We start from the raw sequence: 24,321 nt of genomic DNA, 5'->3' as shown, positions 1-24,321 counted from the left end.
TAGTATTTAGCCGAGTATTACAACAACGAATTTTTGTCAGTTCTAATCATCGACATGTGGAATGAAACAAACGCAACGGGATGACCTTTAAATGACTGATAAAACCTAGTGTGATAAAAAGTTTGTAAAATATTTCAGTTCCGAATAGATGCTCTCAGTCCATAATCAAGACAGACAATCTAAATCGTTCAATACAAAGACAGATCAGTCCGAGCAGAGAACTTAATGGCTTAAAAGGTGTACTTAAATTTTTTATTATATACATATATTAAATAATTTTTCCTATTAAATATTCATCAATTTATTTTCCAAGCAACTGGAAACCATTGAAGATATACTTTGTGTTAAAAATAAAATAGTAAAACATCACCCTATGTTACATATATGCTTGCTTCAACGAAATTAAAGGATTATTATAGTTCATGTGTGTACATTGAATTCTATTTATTTTTCTAAGAATTTACATATATAAAGAATAATATTTTACTATGACTTAATATAAATGATCTATCTTATCTTTTTGATAATATTATTGTCGAAATTTCCATATGTCGTTTTATTCCACTTGACCTTGAATTCACAACGCAAAGAAAATGTGTATTATATAATATTATTTCATGCTAAAAATTATATTTATATAACATATAAATTATATTATATTCATATAAGTTGTGAAATGATCAATAATTTTGGCTTGTATTTCTATCGTTGCTATGATTTATCTGCAGACTGCAGATAAATCTGCAAACTAATTGGTAATTGTAATTAATCTGTAACTAATTGGTAATTGTAAAACTCTAAAATAGGTAATTGTTAGAGACACGTGTTTTGGGCATTTTGCTATTAATGCTTAATTGATGCTAAAATTCGGAATACATAGATGCTAAAATTCGGAATACATAGATGCTAATAGATACTAAATTCGTAAAATATGCGAATTGATGCTAAAATAACAAACAAAAGAGAAATTTGCACAAAATTTGCATCATTTTTAGAAGTCGGTGAAAATCAAGATGCCGAATAACTCGCATTTTTGAAAGAGACATAGGACAGGGATTCCAATTTGCTTTCACCGTTTCAATAAAATCAGATAAATTGGCAAACTTGATAGGAAACGATCGAATCAAAGTTTGGCAAGCAGCACACAGTAGGAATAGAACCCAACGTTCAAATGATGAATAAATGTGTGTGTATTTTTACTAGCCTCTTCTTAGCTCGCTTTTGATTTTTTCGTCTGACGAAATTTGGGTTCTCATCCAATCGTTTTCAAACTTTGCCATTTTGCTCGGTTTGGTCATTATGAGGAAATCAAATCCGCCATTACGATGGTGAAAAATAATCATAATAGACACGTTTAAAAATACTCGATTATCATTCTCGGTGACGTCTTTATCCACATTGCCGTATTTATCCACACTCTACCGATCGTTTTTTTTCCTTTTTGCCACTCTCTCGCTATGTCAGATTTTAATTGTTTAAATGCATATAACTTTTTCTTTCTTCCTCTATATTTTATAAAATTTGTTTTATTTAGTGGGTACATGTATGTGTATGCTTCCGCGTATGTGTTGGCGCATCTGACGCTGACGTCTTCCGTTCCAACTCAGGCGCTCAATATCAAGAGCACATATCAGACCAGGTCCCCATTTCCCCGCTTACCCGTGGAATATAATACATATATAATAAATGATTGATAAAATGGGATATGATAGGATACATATATAAAAACCTTACATAAAATATGCTTTACATTTGCACACACACATGCATATATAAATATTATATAAAACAATAAGTTGAAAGATTTCGTCTAAGGAGCAAGTCTTGCAAGACGTATCGTCAAGTGCATTCATACATACATACATACATATATCAGTTGGCGCAGTCTAGAATGCATTTGTATGCAATGCTAGTCATATATCCGAGTGCACTGTAAAAGATTTTTGCCGTTCGACGTAACGAGCTTTCATCGCTTTTATTGCAAATGAAAGCCTTTCACGAGAAAGCGTTTCTCACACAATGCTTAAATGAAAAACGGCAAAAACATACGAACACTAATACTTGCGTACACTATTTTCTGAAATTAAAACATTATACATATGTATGTTAGGTGTAAACCTCTGAGCAAGCTTCTGAAGTCTATATTATGTAGGTCACTTCCGAGATTCTGGCACACTGGAGATTCACTATTTGATAGTACATCATGCTCAAGTCTTTTGAACATCACCTGGGTCGTCCCAGAAGTCATTTGCTTTAAGTAAAAAACTGCATAAGCCTTTTTCCTCGAGCATTTTTCCATTTTTTATATTATATTTGCTTATATTTGCTTATTCTTATATTTGCTTCACCATCTTTTCTCATTAGTTGACAATTCATAATCTGGAACTGCTGCAGAAAATATTGGAGACATTTAAGTGGTTTCTTTGGTATATAATTTTTTTTATAATTCATGCCTTTTCCAAGATTTAACCCTACTCCAATTCCTATCACACATTAAACTCACTTTTTATTCCAATAAATTACACTGTTCGACAAATGACGACTTTTAAAATGTTTCAGAGACGGGATATAACTTTTCTTATAGATCTATGCCCAGTGAACACGAATCTGGTAATAAAAAGTGTTGGTTGGCTCGAGATTCGGAGATATGTGTTTTTTAAATCGCGTGATTTTTCTATATCTTGGTGTTGTTCGGTCGATTTCTCAAAATCTGTTAATTTTCTGTTCAAAATAAATATTGGAATCTACAGTCGGGTATTTTATCTTTCATTTGTAGTACTTTTTAGCTTTCAAATCTCTCTAAGTAGTCGTCCAGTTCAAATCAAAAGTCAAAATTACGTATTTTCACTTGGGATTTTTTCCCACTGTTAATACTATATTATATTGAGTATTTTCTATTGAAACATGTTTATTAAGATAGCGTTCTGGCCACACTATTTTTTGATTTTGTTTTATATTACACATCTAAGTTGTAAAATGCAATATTTTTCAGGAAAATTGTAATTTTTTTACTTAAAATAGTATTCAGATGTAATCCATTTCAATTCCGTTCAACTCTTCATCTCATTGCCCATATTTCTGAATGAATTGATAACTTAACCTGGACAGACGCATTCATGGCTGTTACGACCCATTTCCCCCTCCATTCTGTGTAATGCTCTTTAAGGTGCAATGCTCACGCACGGTTAGGGAGACACGTGGAAGTTGTTAACCGATACACTCCACTCAGACGAACTACTCAGAACACTGAGCAGTTCGGAAGCATAGACACGTGAAATCAGTCACTCGAGACCCATTCATACACACAGCAGTCGTCGGTACGCTTCTTATGGAGCAACAAAGGAAAGTGTACCTTTAAATTATAAATAAATGTAAGACAAAGAAAGAAGGACGCATTTTATTTCATCATTCTGGATCCAGAACACAATCCTCATACAAGCCTGAACAAGGTCCTTCGGACGGACCCAAACATAACCTAACGAAGATAGCTAAATCAGTTTTCAATTAAAGTTGCTTGGCGAATTTTAAATTTAATAGTCAGTAACTTACGATTTCTTCAGTAATCATTTGGGCAATTTGATACCAGCAGCTTTCAATTGTGTAGTCATGGGTTCTATCCGATATGCTGCTGGCCAGACCTCGGATATATGACTCCAAGGTCGATCATTTTCTATCAGAGTTTGCCGATTTATCTGATTTTATTGAAACAGTTCCAACAAATTCTGTCACATCTCTTTCGTAAAAACTCGAGTAATTCAGCATCGTGATTTTTTCTTATTAAAAAATGCTGCAAAAATGTGTCCATAGATGTCCCTGTGGCTATTAATCGTTTGACCATAGATGTCGTGTTTAATAAATGGGTTTATGCCTGTTTGAATAAATAATAAATAATTCTTAATCCGTATAGCACACTCGTCGCGTTGAATTAATAAATAAATAAATATAAAATTATAAATTGAGAAAATTAGAAAACCACTTTTGTTTCGGGCTTCAAAAAATCATTTCAATATAACTTTCCATGTCAAATATAAACCTACTACTAAAATATTCTGACCAATTAAACGAAGTACTATCCAATCGATATATGTATAGGCATAGTACATACATACATACATATATATATATATATATATATATATATATATATATATATATATATATATATATATATATATATATATATATATATATATATATATATATATATATATATATATATATATATATATATATATATATATATAATAAACTAGTGGTTTTACCCGGCTTCGCTCGGTATTTGTAATATTAACCGCTTAAACATGATTAATCTAATAGTAAACATTTTATTAAATTTATTTGAATATTCATTTGTTTTTTTATTAAATTGACTGTCACCAACAAACAAACATATATACTAAGTCTCTTTCGAAATTATATGTATACCAGAATGCGGTGGCCCCCCCAGCACCCTCCAAGACCTTCGCCCCCGGCACCGCTTGGGACTTCGCCTCCGGGGACTTCGCCTCCGGGGACTTCGCTCCCGGGGCCTTCGCCCCCTGGGTCTTCGCCTACTGAGATTTCACCCCCAGGGCCTTCAAATCCTTTGAATCGAAAAAAAATCGAATCGGCGCCTATGAATCGAAAAAAATAATAAATGTAATGTGTTGTTTACGAACCAACCAACCAAGGTTACATATATGCATATATGCATACATACATACATATATACAAAGTCTCTTTCGAAATTATATATTAGATTAGCCCTATATGCAGATGATACCGCTTGCTTCACAAGTAGCAAAAAACCAGACACTATTCTTTAAAATCTTGAATTTGCAATTAAAACAATGACTGAACACTTCACTAAGTAGAAAATTCAAATTCATCAAACCAAAACAGACGCCATATTCTTTAGTGTTAGAAAGCATAAGCCAAGTTCAGATCTGAAAATCCCCTCTGGAGAAAGTCTGAAATGGCAGTCAGTAATAAAATATTTAGGAGTAACGTTCGATAAAATAATGAGATGGGCACCTCACATTGAGGCAGCGAAATGCAAGGCGATGCGGGGTATATCCTCAATATATCCAATATTTAATCGCTAAACTAACACACTTGTGAAGAGTCTCGGTGATTACAACAAAATGTCTATACCCTTCAGGTATAAACACAGATTACCTAAACACAATCTGCTTTGGGTCATCGACTTTAGAGAGTCTTTAATTAATATTATGTATTAGATGTATTATGAACATTTATGAGGATTGTTAATACATAAGTTATTGAGGTATTTTTCCTATTATGCTGTAGATTAACATTAGAATAATATAATACTATGATTAATAACCAAATTAAATTAAATTTTAAAATAGAAATTGATCAGTAGAACAGTAGCTATTAAAATAGATATAAGATGTATTGTGAACATAATTTCGTAATAATAAAAAGCATTTAAAAATCAAAATCATATATTAGATTAAAATTATTGGCCGTTTATCTGTTGATCTGAATGAACTGACCGTGCCTAGTTTATTTACTGGTCGTTTATTATAATAATAACAGACCAAAATTATTTCAAATTATTGATTGTTTTAAAATTATGTGAGTTTTATCACTCGCGGTTTTGTCACCGCAGTAATGTCGAGGTGCTTTTGTCTGTCGCGCTTAAGTCGGGGTACCATAATTCAAAGTATATTATTAAAATAACAAATAAATACAGATTACTACACTTATCTTCAAATCAATCTAAATTATAAGAACAACTATTATAAATGATGACCTACATGGAAAGTTGGATTAATTTGTTTATTTTAAATAATAATAAAAAAACACTCATAGGGTCAACAATACGATAACCTTGTGTATATTATACATATTACTATTGAATTTAACACTTCAATCGTTCAAACGATACGTGCACATCTCTCATCTCACATTTTATACACGATTTCAACATGAAACTCGTTCCTTTGCACATTATCTTGATATTAGTGTTGATTTGCAGCTTCGCACACGGTCTGACAGAAGACCAACAACAGTCTAGTAAGTGTGAAATATATAGATATGTACGTATGTAGTTATATTTATCATTGAAATGTCGTAGGAGTGATTCAATTGTATATGACTTTACAGATAATTTGATTCGACGATATCGTACTGTGGAAGAGCGTCGTCCGCATTGCAACAATGCATTTTGCGATGCACTCTGCAAAAAGAAGCACAAAAATGGAATTGGAAAATGCGACAAGGACGGATGCAATTGCAATTTCTGAACCAGTAAGTTCGAACGATTGAGGATGAAAAAAAAACAAACATTTGATGTAAACAATCTGTTCGACTAGTGATGGTTTCTATTCGTAATCAAAGTACGTCCCGATTATCCGGGGTGATGATAGAGCACGGATAATTCGAATTGTGTGAAACGAAACGCTTTAGTCTGCAGTAAGTTGGAGTGGCGCCATCTATCGGTTGTTTTGGAAAGTTTGAAAACTTCCAACTGACGTTTATTTAAATGCGCATTCAATATTCAATTGAAAATTGTCAACTATATTTGTTAGAATTTGATGGCATGACTTGCATTCTGCTTTAAGCATTTTATCTATTTAAGTGGTGTAGTCACAATATCTTTGACTTTTCTAAGAAGGAAAAATCACACTTCCGGTTTATTATATTTAATGATTTTTTTTATTATTTTCATCACATGGATTCAAGAATTATACTTGAATTTTTTCGTAAAGAGCACACATATTTAAAGGGTCGAAAAAAATTGTGGGAGAAAAATCAAACAAGAAACTGCCACTTCCGGTTGACAGGTCTTCACAAAATTTTATGCATAACTTAATATTAAGCTTAAACTTTTAGATATAAAATCTCAGTTCAATATACTGAAAGGTGCTCGATAGTATGCAGAAAAATAATAAATTGACTTGCTCACATGAGAGTGAGGTAAGTCAAGTCGTTTGCGGCAATGCTCACTGGTTGAAATTGATAATGTATGTGTGCAAAAGTCTAAAACGAAGTAGATGTGTAAATCCCAATAATTGTTCCATTTCTCAGTATAAAATAAACGAGTGGTTCTTGAGAAAGCATAATTTTTATGTCTGCTCAATAAATAAAATACATATCGCTCACAAAAAAAGGTTTGTGACGGCAATATTTGTCACTTGATTTAGTCTCGTTTTAAACGTTAAAGTGATCGCACTGCTTTCAAAGTTCTTAAGTTTATTTTTTGTTTTAAAACTATGAAGTTTTCATCTACAGGTATGTACTATTTTTTTGCATAACTTTAGTTTAATATTAATAACTATTTGTAGTAGTATTTTTAATAAAAAGTTAGAGAATCATTTTTATCGATAATTTTAGATATTTTGTATTGTATTGAACTAAAACTTTTTATATACGCATATGTTTGGGCTAGCATATTTTTTATACTTTATTAGCATTATAGTATACAACCCATATAAAATTACACTGAGCAACAAAAAAAAAATACCAGAGCGGAGACTAGCCAATCTTTACTAAGTTTGACCCACTGAATTCGAATATGATATTGATTTTTATATAAAAATCCGTCAAAAAATATATATTTTTGACTTTTAAAATTCGCTAGACAATTAATTAGAAGTATTTTAAAGCAATGAAATATAACAATTAATAGAAAAAATATCTGACTATTGATTACAATACTCAGTTTGAGCGTAACAATCCTAAATTTTGAGTTAAAGACCGCAAAAGCCAAAAAACTGTAAAAATCACGGGTTATTTTAAACGCTCATATCTCGTAAGCGATCGCCCACCAACAAAAACCAATATCATATTCGAATTCAATGGGTCAAACTTAGTAAAGATTGGCTAGTCTCCGCTCTGGTAACTCAAAAACGTGATTTTTTGTTGCTCAGTGTTATTTAAAAATAATTGCAAATTTGTAAAATATTGAATTATTTCAGGTGCTGTGTCTTGTACAAGTTAAGCTATGAGACTTTGTCCATCTTTGGGCAACTTTGCTAATAAAACTATTAATTTGCCGCTCAATATAAATGCCCTTACCTCAATTTTCCTATAAAGTCCCAATCTATCACAAACACGGCTGAATATTTTGCACTTGTTGTCTTTTCTTCACGCCGAACATTAAACAGCTCATTCCGAGATAAAGCAGCTTAGTAAATTGAATAATTTACAAATTTGCGATTTTTTAAAAATAATTGTATATGGGTTGTATACTTTATTGTATAATTATTATATGAAAAAAATATGCCAGCCCAAATATATGCAAATATAAAAAGTTTTGGCCCAATACAATACAAAATATCTAAAATTATTGATAAAAATGACTCTCCAACTTTGTATTAAAAATACTACTACTAAATAGTTATAAATATTAAACTGAAGTTATGCAAAAAAATAGTACATATTTGTAGATGAAAACTTCATAGTTTAAAACAAAAATTACACTTAAGAACTTTGGAAGCAGTGCGTTCACTTTAACGTTTAAAACGAGACTAATTCAGGTGACAAATATTGCCGTCACAAAAACTGTTTTTTGAGAGCGATATGTATTTTAGTTATTGAGCAGACATAAAAATTATGCTTTCTCAGGAACCACTTGCTTATTCTATACTGAGAAATATAACAATTATTGGGATTTACACATCTACTTCGTTTCAGACTTTTGCTTACCTATGAAAACGAATCATTTCGTATACATTGCATTGTGCATCAAACAGTGCTAGTTAGTAAATCTCTAAAATTAAATGCATGGAAGATGTGGAGTTAACTGTGAGAAAAGTATTAAATGCAATTAATACCTGCAAATTCTCGAACATGTTTCATTCTACAATACAATGTGAAATCAACGGTGAAAAACACAATATATTGCTTAGTTACAATCAAATTAGATGGCTAAGTTTTGATAAAAGTGTTCAATGTCTTTATGTTATAAATGCTTTGGCCGCAAATCAAAAAGATTTGAGTGAAAAGCTTCAAAGTAATTATGTATATATAAGAGGGTTGATTTTATTCCTAAAGGATTTTTTAGATTTCATAGAAAGATGACAGACACAACTTCAAAATTAAAATTTAAACTTAAAATAATAGAGTGTCTTAAGTATCGGAATCTGGAACTTCATAAAAGGTTCGAAGAATTGAATTTTTTTAAAACTGTTTCTTTTGTATCTTCCCCTTTTATTATTATGATGACAAAAGAAAATTTCATAGTACTACAAAATAGATTAAAATCATTTTCAATATTAAGTCTAATTAACAGGGCTAACGTAAAATATGCTTTATTAGAATAATAACTTAATAACCATTTTAATAATATTACGCTTAAAAATATTGGTCGGAAATATTTGTATGTACGTTGACAATGAAACAAACATTGCTTTGTTAATATTGTCTATTTTTATTTACTAGCCTTTTCTTAGATCGTTTTCGATTTTTTCGTCCGACGAAATTTGGGTTCGTTTCCGATCGTTTTCAAACTTTGCCATTTTGCTCGGTTTGGACATCAATATATGTGGAAATCAAATCCGCCATTACGATGGTGAAAAAAATTCGTAAAAGACACGTTTGAAAATACTCCATTATCGTTCTCCACACTCTTTCGATCGTTTTTTCCCTTTTCGCCACCCTCACGCTATTTCAGATTTTAATTGTTTAAATACCAATAACTTATTTTTTCACTCTAAATTTTATACTAATTTGCATTATAGCTTCTCTTTATATCTCTTACTTCACTCGTAGGTTATATAATGATTATTAACATTAATGTTGAATAGCGTGTTGTTGAGTCGAATAGCGTGGTGTTTTGGCCAAAAGTCGAATGACGTTTATATCTGTTATTTGAGGTTATTACATAACCTCAAATCTAACCAAAGTTTTTCTTAGGGTTGACAGTGAAAAAACCAATTGACAGAAAGAAACAATTAACAGAGAAAGAGGATAATTAACGTTAAGCTTCTGCCTAACACCGAGAGGCGCCGGGTTCGATCCCATGACCTGACATCGATCGAAATGAGCTTTTCTGAGTGTATCTGTAGTTCTGCTTGTCAGACCTAGATATTTGTGACTCCAGGTCGATCATTTCCTATTAGAGTTTGCCAATTCTTCTAATTTCATTGTTAAAACGGTTCCCGATTAAAATTGGCAATAAACCTTCATACCTACTATGTCACCACTGTTTTTTTAAAAAAAAAATTGTAAAATTCATACATAGATGTCTCGTTAGTTTGCGAGTTTTTCAGTGTCTCGTATTTTAGCGACTTGTGTAATGAAAATGCTGCATTGTTTGTAATTGGCCAGGAAGGCACATTGAGGTTTACCCGTAAAGGCCTTCTTGGCATAAAAAAAATATACATGTACATATATACATATACTAGCTTTATTACCCGTCTTCGCTCGGTATTTGTAATATAAACCGCATAAATATGAATAATCTAAAAGTAAACATTTTATTAAATTTATTCGAATAGTTTATTTTATATAAATTTATTTGAATACTCTTTTTTTAATTTATTAAATTGACTGTCACGAACAAACAAATATATATAGTATATAAGTCTCTTATAAAAAATTATATGTACACCCCCGGGGTCTGCGCCCCCTAGGGCTACGCCCTCGGCGTCTGTGCCTTCTAAGGGGCGAAGCCCTAGGGCTCCGCCCTCGGTGCCCTCCAGGGGGTGAAGCCCTATGGCTTCGCCCTCGGCACCTACGCCCCCGGGAACTTCGAATCCTTTGAATCGGAAAAAAGCGAATTATTTGTTTGATGACGTCAGAACAATATACATATATATATAAACCTACAATATATAAACGTACAATATATAAACATATAATATATAAACATACAATATATAAACATACAATATATAAACATACATATAAACTTAAGTGTTTTATATGTAAGATAAACCAGCTGACAAACGCAAACTTAGAAACAGCAATGCGGCTTGCATTGCAAGAAAGAAGAATTGAGCATTTTCGATTTGTATTATTATTAAATAAATAGATACCAAATGTTAAAATTTCTTTTATTTCTTCAATTTATTTGAAATCCACTTCAATTTATTTGAAATCCAGTGATTAATATCTGTTTCATTTAGTTATTTTGACGCCCTGTCCAATTGAGAGTATATTATGTACTGCAGATAGTTAGTTCAATTAGAAAATTATTGTTTTTTTTTTTTGTGGTTAATAAGATCGTGTTTAATTCGACCTTCGATTGTAATTACTTGAATTTCTAAGAATACCATTTCAGTGGTAAGGTCGTGATGAGCGTAATAGATGTGACCTCTCAATATAATTGATAAATAAACAAAACATTATAAAAGTTGGCTCCTTGCGTGGTTTGATATTATTTCTACAGTTGTCTCCAATCGATAAGCATGAGGTGGTTCCGTTTTTTGGTTTTCTTCCTGTTCGTGTTTTTGGGTTTGACGACTGCATTTCCAGACAATGTTCGCGAAAAGATTGTGGAATATACGGATACGAACGTTGACGTTTTGAAAAAAGGTACATTTATACATGTAGTATCAGATAACAACTCTTTTGTATGTTTGATACATTATACAATATATGTATGTATATTTTGTTTGTGTCTTATTTTATGTGTTTGTTGATTAAACCGTACAATAGAGATATTTTTTATTATACCGGGTAATATTGGAGAAGGGTGGCACGAATAATTGAAAAGTCCTTATTTCAATTTAAAATTTCTTATTTTGTTTAAAAATACCTTATTATATTTATGATACAAACGACTGAAAACTATTATTAAAAAATCAATTTTTAATTCGAATAATCCATACCCGGATAATTGAAAGTATACTATTTATTGTATTTCAGTGCTCTTTTTTCGTTTTAAAGTACGATTTCAAATAACAATCCCATCATTAAGGCGTAGACACACACGGTTTTTTTTAGATAGTTTTGAACATATACGCTAGGACGCCTAATCTATGCGAAATCACCCTGGCCAAAAATTGCACGAATATTTTTGGTGATATTTTATTGACATAGTTTGACAGTGATCGATAACATTGATTCCCATCTTTGAAGAAATTTACGAATTAACAATGACCTGAAGAAACGTCCTTTCCAGCTGAGTGCGTGTACAGCGTACGATTCAGTGTGTTTGCGCCTTTATGTTAATTTCTTGCATAATTTTTTTATTTTTATGTATTTGTTTTTATTTTATACTAAATAACTTATCTTTATTTATTTTTTTAGATGAAAATGGCACAGTTTTGGCAGAAGTACGAATAGGAAAAGTCGTTCCGAAATTGCAACTTGGAGGATGAAATATTATATCAAATCAACACTGTAGTTTTAAATGTTAAATAAATAAAGAGAGTATTTTTGAAACAAATATTTTTTAATATTTTAATATACATATATACATATATATATATATATATATATATATATATATATATATATATATATATATATATATATATATATATATATATATATATATATATATATATATATATATATATATATATATAATATATATATATATATATATATATATATATATATATATATATATATATATATATATATATATATATATATATATATATATATTTGATTATCAGTTTGATTTTTTAAGTGTCTACATACATACGTATAAGATTACATAGAAAAAAAATAGTGATGTATTCATTAAAATAATTTTATCAAAAGACAATTAAATTAAATATAATATATTTCTATTAATATATTAATATTACATATTTATAAAACGCAACCACATTCTCCAGTACTGCAAGTCCCATATGCATCTTTGTTCATAGACTTGCAAAATGCATCACAAACTTGAGGATCACATTTTGTGGCCCTTGGAAGGCGGTTATTTTCTGAAATGTTCAAAGAAATATTACATTGATTTCATCTCGTGGAGAAATATTCATATTTTATTCTGCAAGATGACTGAAAGTGATGTCCAATGATTGCAACACACCAAGTCTATTTATGTATATAATACTTAAATTAATATGCGTATAAATTTTAAATAATATGTTTGTTGCTTTTTATGTCAATATTTGACTGTATAAATAATATGTATAAACTTAATACCTGAATCAAAGGGAGATGCGGTGATGACCGCCATCAAAGTCATGAACAAAAACCAAAAACCCAGGAAAAACTTCATGTTTACGAGACAAAGTATCGACCCACTCTAACGGTCGGTTCGTTGTGTGTCTTAATATTGCAGCGTTTAATATTTAATAATAAAAAAATCGTTTTATCATTGAGAAGTGATTACATGTATAAATATATAAAATAGAACACATTTACATATACATATACGTGAGTATATTATTAATTAATATACATCTGTCCATACATATGGCTGATATGGGGTCATATTTAGATAAACATGACTTATTTATCTGTTTGTAGTTTTCCACTAATTAAAAATCGTTGTATTTTATTTATCAAATTAATACGGAACGTTGTTATATCATACAAATTTTGTAGCCATCAACGTGTGGTAAATGATTTGAAGAAGTCAATGTATTCTTCAGTTTCTTCTGATGCCTCTAATATGAGAAACTTTAATACTTTCCCATGCACAGTCCAATACTTCAACACAGAAAATGGAGTATGCCGGAAAATATCCGACTTTTATGAAGACCCTGATGAAAGTTCACAGACTATTTTTAATTGTATAAAAAATATTACTGAGGGTAATAATTTTTCTATTCAAAACATAAATGTTTATAGTGCTGATAAGGCATTAGTCAACTATATATGTTTTGTAATACATAACTCGGTATTCGCAAAGTTGCAGAAAGAAGTTAAACATATATATGGGCAGGATATTTAAAAAAAAATAGTATAAAAAAGTTTTATAAAAACAATCTTCATCTGTTTATAAAATTTAGACAATATTTATATAAAAATATATATATATAAAATGTATGTAATACAGGTATTCCTCGACTTACGACGGAGATACGTTCCTGAACCTCAGTCGAATATGTATTTTTTTTCGGTAGTTTTACTTACTTTTATTAATACAATAATTCAAATGAATACATATTTAAATAGAAAACTTATGGCACATTAAGCCATTAATTAAAAAAAAAAAAAAATGTGTCAGTCCTGTGTTCGATCCGCACGCGGTTGTATTTTTTTGTCAAATGCCTTTTAAATATATTTAAATTAATATGGATATTTAATTGTTTTATATGAAAACAAAATGGTAATAACTTCCTACCTACCTATGTACATATAAACAATATAAAACACCAATAGAAAAATTAATTAATTTTTCAATAGATGGCGCTAAATGCTAAGAGACTTATTATTGCCTCTAGAGGAAACAATAGTAGCATGAATGAGAGTTCATCCAAATCAGACGAATGCAAGTGTTTTTGAGAGATCTTCATTCAGCAGTGGATGGCGAATGGCTGCCAATTATGATGATGATATATTTTAAAACGTTTCCATTTATATACATATATATAAATATATACATATATATAAATATGTATATATATATATATACATATACCAATTATTTTGACTCAGGGGCGCTGGGGAGGGGGTATCTAAGGTTACTAAAGCCAAACAGTAAACAACTACGTCAGTGGTTTCCACGCGGGCTTTCTTCGAGCCAAATAGTGTGAAAAAGGAAATAGTTTTTGTTTTTAAATCTGTAAGTATAAGAAAATGACGGACAAATCTCATCTACAATATTTAACACATTGAAAATATGTACATTGTCATTGATTTAATTTATTGTGATTTATTTTATTACAATATACATACATATATATCATATTTTTATTGGAAACCCCTGTCTACTACATATGTATATACATAGATAAAAACTAGGCCTATAGGATAGTACTAGAAAAATTAGTCACGCCATTTTATTTTTATTTTACATACATATGTATGTATACCAAAAAAGTCTAACAGGTAAAGCCCAATACACCTTCCTTACCAATTACAAACATCGATATACAATTTTTAACAAAGTATCATAGAGACATATGTGGGTGTATATGTCATTTTTCATCAGAAAAATAAGTCATTTTTATCTGAAGGTGACCCCCAAATCAGCCATATGTACAGATATATGTATATTAATTAATAATATATTCTCGTATATGTATACGTAAACGTGTTTTTTATATATTTTCACATGTAATCAATTGGCAATGATAAAACTTTTTTTTTATTATTAAATATTAAACGCTGCTATTTAAAGACACACAACGAACCGATCGTTAGAGTGGATCGATACCTTGTCTCGTAAACATGAAGTTTTTCCTGGGTTTTTGGTTTTTGTTCCTGACTTTGATGGCGGTCATCAGCGCATCTCCTTTTGATTCAGGTATTAAGTTTATACATATTATTTATACAGTCAAATACTGAAATAAAAATCAACAAACATATTATTTAAAATTTATACGCATATTAATTTAAGTATTATATAAATATACTTGGTGTGTTGCAATCATTGGACATCACTTTCAGTCATCTTGCAGAATAAAATATGAATATTTCTCCACGAGATGAAATCAATGTAATATTTATTTAATCATTTTAGAAAGTAACCGCCTTCCAAGGGCCACAAAATGTGATCCTAAAGAATGTAATGAATTTTGCAAGGTGCATGTATATCCATCTGGAACTTGCAGCTCTGGAAAATGTGAATGCGTTTCATAAATATTTTAGTATATTACATGTACATATGTACATGTAATCGTATATGTACATAGATTGTTAAATAATCAAACTTATATATGTATTAAAAAATATTTGCTCAAAAAATGTTTATGTTTATTTATTTAACATTTAAAAATAAAGTGTTGATTTGATATAAAACTTCATCCTCCAAGTTGCAATTTCGGAACGACTTTTCCTAGACGTACGTCTGCCAAAACTGTGCCATTTTCATCTAAAAAAATAAATTAAGATAATTTTATTAGTGTAAAATGAAAACAAATACATAAAAATAAAAAAAATAATTATGCAAGAAATTAGCATAAGGGAGAATATACACGTGCTCAGCTGGGGAGGATGTTTCTTCGAGTCATTATTAATTCGTACATTTCTTCAAATATGGGAATCACTATCATCGACCATCGTCAAACATATGTCATAACAACGATAAAATATCACCGAAAACATTTGGAAATTTTTGCCCAGGGTGACATAACATAGATTAGACGTGCTAGCGTATATGTGCAAAACGATCTAAAAAAAACTTACAATATTTGAACATAGATGTCGTGTTTAATGTTAGTATATCGGTGTAAATCAGTACATATGTATATATGTACTGTAATTTATGATTTAAGAATCTTCACATTTGAAATTTCGATAAGCATAGTGGTGTCACCCTTATTTTGGAACAACGGGTTTCCAAAATAAAGGTGTAATATATCATCATCATCATCATTTACAGCCATTCTCCATCCACTGCTGGATGAAGGCCTCTCCAACACGCTTCCACTCGTCTCTGTTTTGCGCAACACTCATCCATCTCATTCCGCACATTTTCCTAATTTCGTTCACCCGTCTTCCTTGCGGTCTTCCTTTTACTATTTTGCCTTCTCTCGGGTACCATTCAAGCACTTCTTTTGTCCACCTTTCGTCCATCCTCCTAGCTACGTGACCCGCCCATTGCCATTTCAATCTCTTCACTCTATCCACTATGTCCACTACCCTTGTCATACTTCTCACCCACGTGTTCCGCTTTCTGTCTTTCCTCGTTATGCCAAGCATACAGCGTTCTATACTTCTTTGAGTGCATTGGATTTTATTTAGCATCTTGACTTTCAGTGTCCAAGTTTCACATCCATACGTCATCACTGGCAAAACGCATTGATCAAAGATCCTTTTCTTCAGGCAGAGTGGCATTTTTGATTTAAAAACAGCATTCATACATATATGTATATGTATATACTTTTTTTCGGCCAAGGCACTATTACATGAAAGTTCATTAAATTTTCAAGGCTTTTAAATTTTTGACAAAAATTATATTAATTTTTAGATAAAATAACGGTTTCCAGAAACTTTAGATTTTTAACAACGGGTTTCCGGAAACCATGGAAAACATAAGGGTGACACCACTGGATAAGCATCTTAAAACTAAAGAGCTGTCACTGCCACAAGCACAGGTCATGTTTGGCTTATAATTCAACTAATTGAAATTAACAAAAGACAAAAAATATTTAGATTAATTTAAAAGGTCTTTAAATAGCAATGTAGAAATCTGCATGTTCACATTTGAGATTTGAGGGGGTCACAGTTCAACAAAGGTCAGGCCCGACGAATTTTCTATAAAAAGCATATACGATTGACAGATGTTATTGGATCTTGACCACTCACTGCAACGTGAAAATTTTTAAATCTTGTCCGGAGTATACATAACATACATCAAAAAAGGTATTGAAATCTTCTGGAAACATTTCATCTTCTGGAAACATCATTTTCATGTTTATATATGTTGCAGGAGATGCTGTGCGTTTCGTTTTTGCTTATGGCCATGTTGGCATCAGTTTTCGCTGGAGATGAGGCTCCGAAAGCGATACCAGGACAACTTAATCTCCGTGTACCGCAGCAACTCAAAGTTGGAGATGAGATTGAACTGCAATTGCAATTGAGAGATGATGTCAAAAGGTGATTGTAATGGTCGAAATGAAACGGGATGACATATGTACTGTCACCGTCGGCCATTTTAAATTCAGACAAACGTCACATAGCACGGTTTATCCGTTTTCTTACAGAATAGATCTACCGCGTTATAAAAGAATTGACTAATTAAGATTATATTTTAGTAAATGGTTTACATACATACATGTTCTGGAATCATGTTGATACATGCGTATACTTTAATACCATTGTTCACTATGTACTTTTTAAGGTTGGCTTTCATGTAACAAATGCTAATACATATATTAAATTTCAGCTTTTCGGTAAACTTGGTCTCTGAATTTGATAAAGATGGAGTTATACACAATACAAATTATCACCACAGAGTTGATGTTCCTGAAAATAGAGTGATTCTTACTTGTAGCATTGATGGAGTGTGGCAATATGCCACTCAAACAATACTTGATACTTCGCCAGTCCATAAAGGTAAAATTTATATTTAACATCAGCTTGATTTTTTACAAGCCTCTTATTTATATTTACGTTATGATTTATATCTTCTTATGTTTGCAGGAGAAAGATTCAAAATGTCGATGTACTTGGGACAAGACGGCATATATACTGCAGTCAAAAATCAATTAAATTTTTATCCACATAGAATTCCAATGGTGAAAATCAAATGGGTTACGATTATTGACTCCGAGTATTACCAAATCGGTACCGGTACCAGGATCCAATCTTATGGTTTCAATTTTGCAGATTCCTCGAAAACCTATTAATTTCAAAATGTACACACGTGTGCCAATATTTTTTATACTATGTATAGGTATATACATAGTGTTTAAATATCGTAAAAAAAATTTTAAATTTAATAAATTAATAAATTCTTGCATCAGACGAAGTGTTTTGTTTTTCTTTACCACAATGAAAAATACATAATTATCTCATGATTCTTTTGTTTTTGACACATTTGTAGTTTCACATAAAGAGATTATGCACGGAGTAAAAATATTTTCTTTTCATGGCTTAATAGTTGATGAAATAATGGATATTATTTGGCGGTCTCCGTGACGAGCCAGAATGCTAAATTACAGAAAACACAAATATCGGAAGGCAAAGATCGAAAATCGAAAGATTTTAAGTTGAAAGATAAAAAAAGGGTACATGGTAAACGGTACATACTCACTTAATTTGCGCGAGCAGGATACAACGGGAACAAGAGGAACAGGTTTTTCCTCCCGCATTAATGTGCGCGCGCAGATAAAAACTAGGCCTATAGGATAGTACTAGAAAAATTAGTGACGCCATTTTATTTTTATTTTACATACATATATACATATACATACATATGTATACCAAGAAAGTCTAACAGGTAAAGCCCAATAGACCTTCCTTACCAATTACAAACATCGATATACAATTTTTAAGTATTTTAGAGACATCTGTGGGTATATATGTATATATATTTTTTTTTTGATAAACTTACATTTCCGGAACATTATTTATATAAATCACCAAACTTCAAAATGCTGAAAAAGTCAAAATTTTCGACAAACGAGCCCATTATTTCCATTCCACAGATGGGCCCAAATAATGGGTCTACGTGACGAGCCAGAATGTTAAATTACAGAAAACACAAATATCGGAAGATCAAAAAAAAGGTTGCATGGTAAACGGTACATACTCACGTACACACTCACTTAATTTGCGCGAGCAGGGTACAACAGGAACAAGAGGAACAGGCTTTTCCTCCCGTATTCTGCGCGCGCACATTAATACGGGAGAAAAAGCCTGTTCCTCTTGTTTCCGTTGTATCCTGCTCGCGCAAATTAAGTGAGTATGTACCGTTTACCGTGTACCCTTTTTTTATCTTTCAACTTAAAATCCTTCGATTTTCGATCATTGCCTTCCGATATTTGTGTTTTCTGTAATTTAACATTCTGGCTCGTCACGGAGACCGCCAAATAATATTCATTATTTCATCAACTATTAAGCCATGAAAAGAAAATATTCTTACTCCGTGCATAATCTCTTTATGTGAAACTACAAATGTGTCAAAAACAAAAGAGTCATGAGATAATTATGTATTTTTCATTGTGGTAAAGAAAAACAAAATACTTCGTCTGATGCAAGAATTTATTAAATTTAAATTTTTTTTTACGATATTTAAACACTATGTATATACCTATACATAGTATAAAAAATATTGGCACACGTGTGTACATTTTGAAATTAATAGGTTTTCGAGGAATCTGCAAAATTGAAACCAAGGAATTGGATCCTGGTACCGGTACCGATTTTGTAATACTCGGAGTCAGTAATCGTAACCCATTTGATATTCGCCATTGGAATTCTATGTGGATAAAAATTTAATTGATTTTTGACTGCAGTATATATGCCGTCTTGGCCCAAGTACATCGACATTTTGAATCTTTCTCCTGCAAATATAAGAAGATATAAATCATAACGTAAACATAAATAAGAAGCTTGTAAAAAAGCAAGCTGATGTTAAATAGAAATATTACCTTTATGGACTGGCGAAGTATCAAGTATTGTTTGAGTGACATATTGCCACACTCCATCAATTCTACAAGTAAGAATCACTCTATTTTCAGGAACATCAACTCTGTGGTGGTAATTTGTGTTGTACATAGCTCCATCTTTATCAAATTCAGAGACCAAGTTTACCGTAAAGCTGAAATTTAATATATGTATTAGCATTTGTTACATGAAAGCCAACCTTAAAAAGTACATAGTGAACAATGGTATTAAAGTATACGCGTGTATCAACATGATTCCAGAACATGTATGTATATAAACCATTTACTAAAATTTAATCTTAATTAGTCAATTCTTTTAAAACGCGGTAGATCTATTCTGTAAGAAAACGGATAAACCGTGCTATGTGACGTTTGTCTGAATTTAAAATGGCCGACGGTGACAGTACATATGTCATCCCGTTTCATTTCGACCATTACAATCACCTTTTGACATCATCTCTCAATTGCAATTGCAGTTCAATCTCATCTCCAACTTTGAGTTGCTGCGGTACACGGAGATTAAGTTGTCCTGGTATCGCTTTCAGAGCCCCATCTCCAGCGAACACTGAAGCCAACATGGCCAAAAGCAAAAATGAAACGCGCAGCATCTCCTGCAACATATATAAACATGAAAATGATGTTTCCAGAAGATGAAATGTTTCCAGAAGATTTCAATACCTTTTTTGATGTATGTTATGTATACTCCGGACAAGATTTAAAAATTTTCACGTTGCAGTGAGTGGTCAAGATCCAATAACATCTGTCAATCGTATATGCTTTTTATAGAAAATTCGTCGGGCCTGACCTTTGTTGAACTGTGACCCCCTCACATCTCAAATGTAAACATGCAGATTTCTACATTGCTATTTAAAGACCTTTTAAATTAATCTAAATATTTTTTGTCTTTTGTTAATTTCAATTAGTTGAATTATAAGCCAAACATGACCTGTGCTTGTGGCAGTGACAGCTCTTTAGTTTTAAGATGCTTATCCAGTGGTGTCACCCTAATGTTTTCCATGGTTTCCGGAAATCCGTAGTTAAAAATCTAAAGTTTCTGGAAACCGTTATTTTATCTAAAAATTCATATAATTTTTGTCTAAAATTTAAAAGTCTTGAAAATTTAATGAACTTTCATGTAATAGTGCCTTGGACGAAAAAAAGATAATCAAAGACGATGTTGGTCCATCAATGTACGTTTATTGTACATTAAGTATACACACGTGGGCGCACGCACCTACCAATGGCCGTCCGGCCAGCGGCTCTACTACTAACTGTCAGTTGGCGTCACACTTCTGCCAACTCCCAAACCGTGTACATGTATACCACTGTTTGTACATCATCATCATCATATATATATATATATATATATATATATATATATATATATATATATATATATATATATATATATATATATATATATATATATATATATATATATATATATATATATATATATATATATATATATATATATATATATATATATATATATATATATATATATATATATATATATATATATATATATATATATATATATATATATATATATATATATATATATATATATATATATATATATATATATATATATATATATATATATGATGATGATGTACAATATATATATATATATATATATATATATATATATATATATATATATATATATATATATATATATATATATATATATATATATATATATATATATATATATATATATATATATATGTATATATATATATATATATATATATATATATATATATATATATATATATATTTTAATGAATAATTATATTTTACATGTAATCTTATATGTAGATTGTTAAATAATCAAACTTATATATATATTAAAAAATATTTGTTCAAAAAATGTTTATGTTTATTTATTTAACATTTAAAAATAAAGTGTTGATTTGTAATAAAACTTCATCCTTCAAGTTGCAATTTCGGAACGACAATGAAAACAAATACATAAAAATAAAAAAATAATTATGCAAGAAATTAACATTAAGGCGAATATACACTGACTATACATGTGCTCAGCTGAGGAGGATGTTTCTTCCGGTCATTGTTAATTCGTACATTTCTTCAAGTATGGGAATCACTATCATGGACCATTGTCAAACATATGTCATAACAAGGATAAAATATCACCGAAAACATTATATATATTTATATATATATATATATCCTTTTATGCTTATTATTAGATTTTTGGTTTCCTCTGAAATTTTGCTTAGCTTATATATATATATATATATATATATATATATATATATATATATATATATATATATATATATATTGTACATCATCATCATATATATATATATATATATATATATATATATATATATATATATATATATATATATATATATATATATATATATATATATATATATATATATATATATATATATATATATATATATATATATATATATATATATATATATATATATATATATATATATATATATGATGATGATGTACAATATATATATATATATATATATATATATATATATATATATATATATATATATATATATATATATATATATATATATATATATATATATATATATGTATATATATATATATATATATATATATATATATATATATATATATATATATATATATATTTTAATGAATAATTATATTTTACATGTAATCTTATATGTAGATTGTTAAATAATCAAACTTATATATATATTAAAAAATATTTGTTCAAAAAATGTTTATGTTTATTTATTTAACATTTAAAAATAAAGTGTTGATTTGTAATAAAACTTCATCCTTCAAGTTGCAATTTCGGAACGACAATGAAAACAAATACATAAAAATAAAAAAATAATTATGCAAGAAATTAACATTAAGGCGAATATACACTGACTATACATGTGCTCAGCTGAGGAGGATGTTTCTTCCGGTCATTGTTAATTCGTACATTTCTTCAAGTATGGGAATCACTATCATGGACCATTGTCAAACATATGTCATAACAAGGATAAAATATCACCGAAAACATTATATATATTTATATATATATATATATCCTTTTATGCTTATTATTAGATTTTTGGTTTCCTCTGAAATTTTGCTTAGCTTATATATATATATATATATATATATATATATATATATATATATATATATATATATATATATATATATATATATATATATATATATATATATATATATATATATATATATATATATATATATAAGCTAAGCAAAATTTCAGAGGAAACCAAAAATCTAATAATAAGCATAAAAGGAAGTTAGATAGGGATAATAATAAGCAAGAATACAATCTAGTAAATAAGGAAATTAAGAAGAGAATAGTCAGGGATGTCGGGGATTTTAACAGCAAGCTAATAGAAAATACCATTAAGAATAACCGTAGCCTGAAAAAGTGCAAACAAGATCTTTTCTTAGGCAAAAACCAAATGATCGCAATCAGATCAGAGAGCGGAGTAATAATTGGGAATAGAGAAGAGATCATAGACAGAGTTAATACGTTCTATGCAAAACTTTACGAGAACAACAACGGTCAATTTCCCGTTCCGGAATCGACACACGGCCAAAGGGTTCCTGCAGTATTGCCTAGCGAAGTAGAGGCCGCGCTAAAAACTGCAAAGAACGGTAAAACCCCAGGGGAAGATAATATTCCCATTGACTTACTAAAATGTGGCGGCCCCCCCCTAATTAATATCTTAGCTAGGCTTTTCAGCAAATGCATCCAGAACCAAGCTATACCAGAAGGATGGAATAATGCAACTATCATTTTAATACACAAAAAAGGCGACAAAAGCGATATCAAGAACTACCGACCCATTAGTTTACTTTCAGCGGTCTACAAGCTCTTCACGAAGGTTATTACAGAAAGGCTGAAGAATATCCTCGACGAGAACCAACCTATAGAGCAGGCAGGGTTTAGGGCAAATTTCAGCACAATGGACCACCTCCAAGTAGTTGGCGAACTAATCGAGCGCGCCAACGAATATCAACGGCCATTGTGCCTAGGTTTCGTCGATTATGAGAAAGCCTTCGATACAGTTAGTCATAATGCAGTACTTAACGCTCTAAAAACACAGGGAGTGCCGGAACCCTATGTGGGACTGTTAGCTGCAATATATAAGAATGCCACAGCTTCGGT

The 24,321-nt window shown here is 30.3% G+C and overlaps 1 protein-coding gene and 2 long non-coding RNA genes across 4 annotated transcripts; 2 read left to right on the top strand and 1 right to left on the bottom strand.

Moving 5' to 3' along the window:
• The first annotated feature begins 119 nt into the window (after positions 1–119).
• Positions 120–12,338, top strand: LOC143919171 (uncharacterized). 2 transcript variants are annotated; one of them, XR_013261194.1, is made up of 5 exons: positions 120–237; positions 4,429–4,648; positions 5,192–6,021; positions 6,112–6,255; positions 12,205–12,336. It is a non-coding gene; the product is annotated as an uncharacterized LOC143919171 (long non-coding RNA). The 2 variants fall into 2 exon arrangements; XR_013261195.1 differs by lacking the exons at positions 120–237; positions 4,429–4,648; positions 5,192–6,021; positions 6,112–6,255 and adding an exon at positions 11,260–11,487 and having other exon boundaries at positions 12,205–12,338.
• A 2,473-nt stretch (positions 12,339–14,811) lies between these two features.
• On the top strand, positions 14,812–16,901 carry LOC143919173 (uncharacterized). The gene is made up of 2 exons (XR_013261197.1): positions 14,812–15,331; positions 15,548–16,901. It is a non-coding gene; the product is annotated as an uncharacterized LOC143919173 (long non-coding RNA).
• Positions 16,902–18,142: 1,241 nt separating this feature from the next.
• LOC143919239 (uncharacterized) lies at positions 18,143–21,465 on the bottom strand. Its single transcript, XM_077441451.1, has 6 exons — positions 20,817–21,465; positions 20,583–20,749; positions 20,124–20,293; positions 19,887–20,036; positions 18,287–18,370; positions 18,143–18,219 (listed from the first exon to the last, which is right to left on the bottom strand). Exons 2-6 carry the CDS (start codon positions 20,744–20,746, stop codon positions 18,143–18,145), a joined length of 645 nt encoding a protein of 214 aa, XP_077297577.1. The 5' UTR covers positions 20,747–20,749; positions 20,817–21,465.
• Between the last annotated feature and the right edge of the window lie 2,856 nt (positions 21,466–24,321).

This window comes from Arctopsyche grandis, chromosome 11 (assembly GCF_051622035.1).
Source record: "Arctopsyche grandis isolate Sample6627 chromosome 11, ASM5162203v2, whole genome shotgun sequence".
In the NCBI taxonomy this organism is placed as follows: Eukaryota; Metazoa; Arthropoda; class Insecta; order Trichoptera; family Hydropsychidae; genus Arctopsyche; species Arctopsyche grandis.
This window is presented reverse-complemented; position numbering and strand designations above follow the sequence as displayed.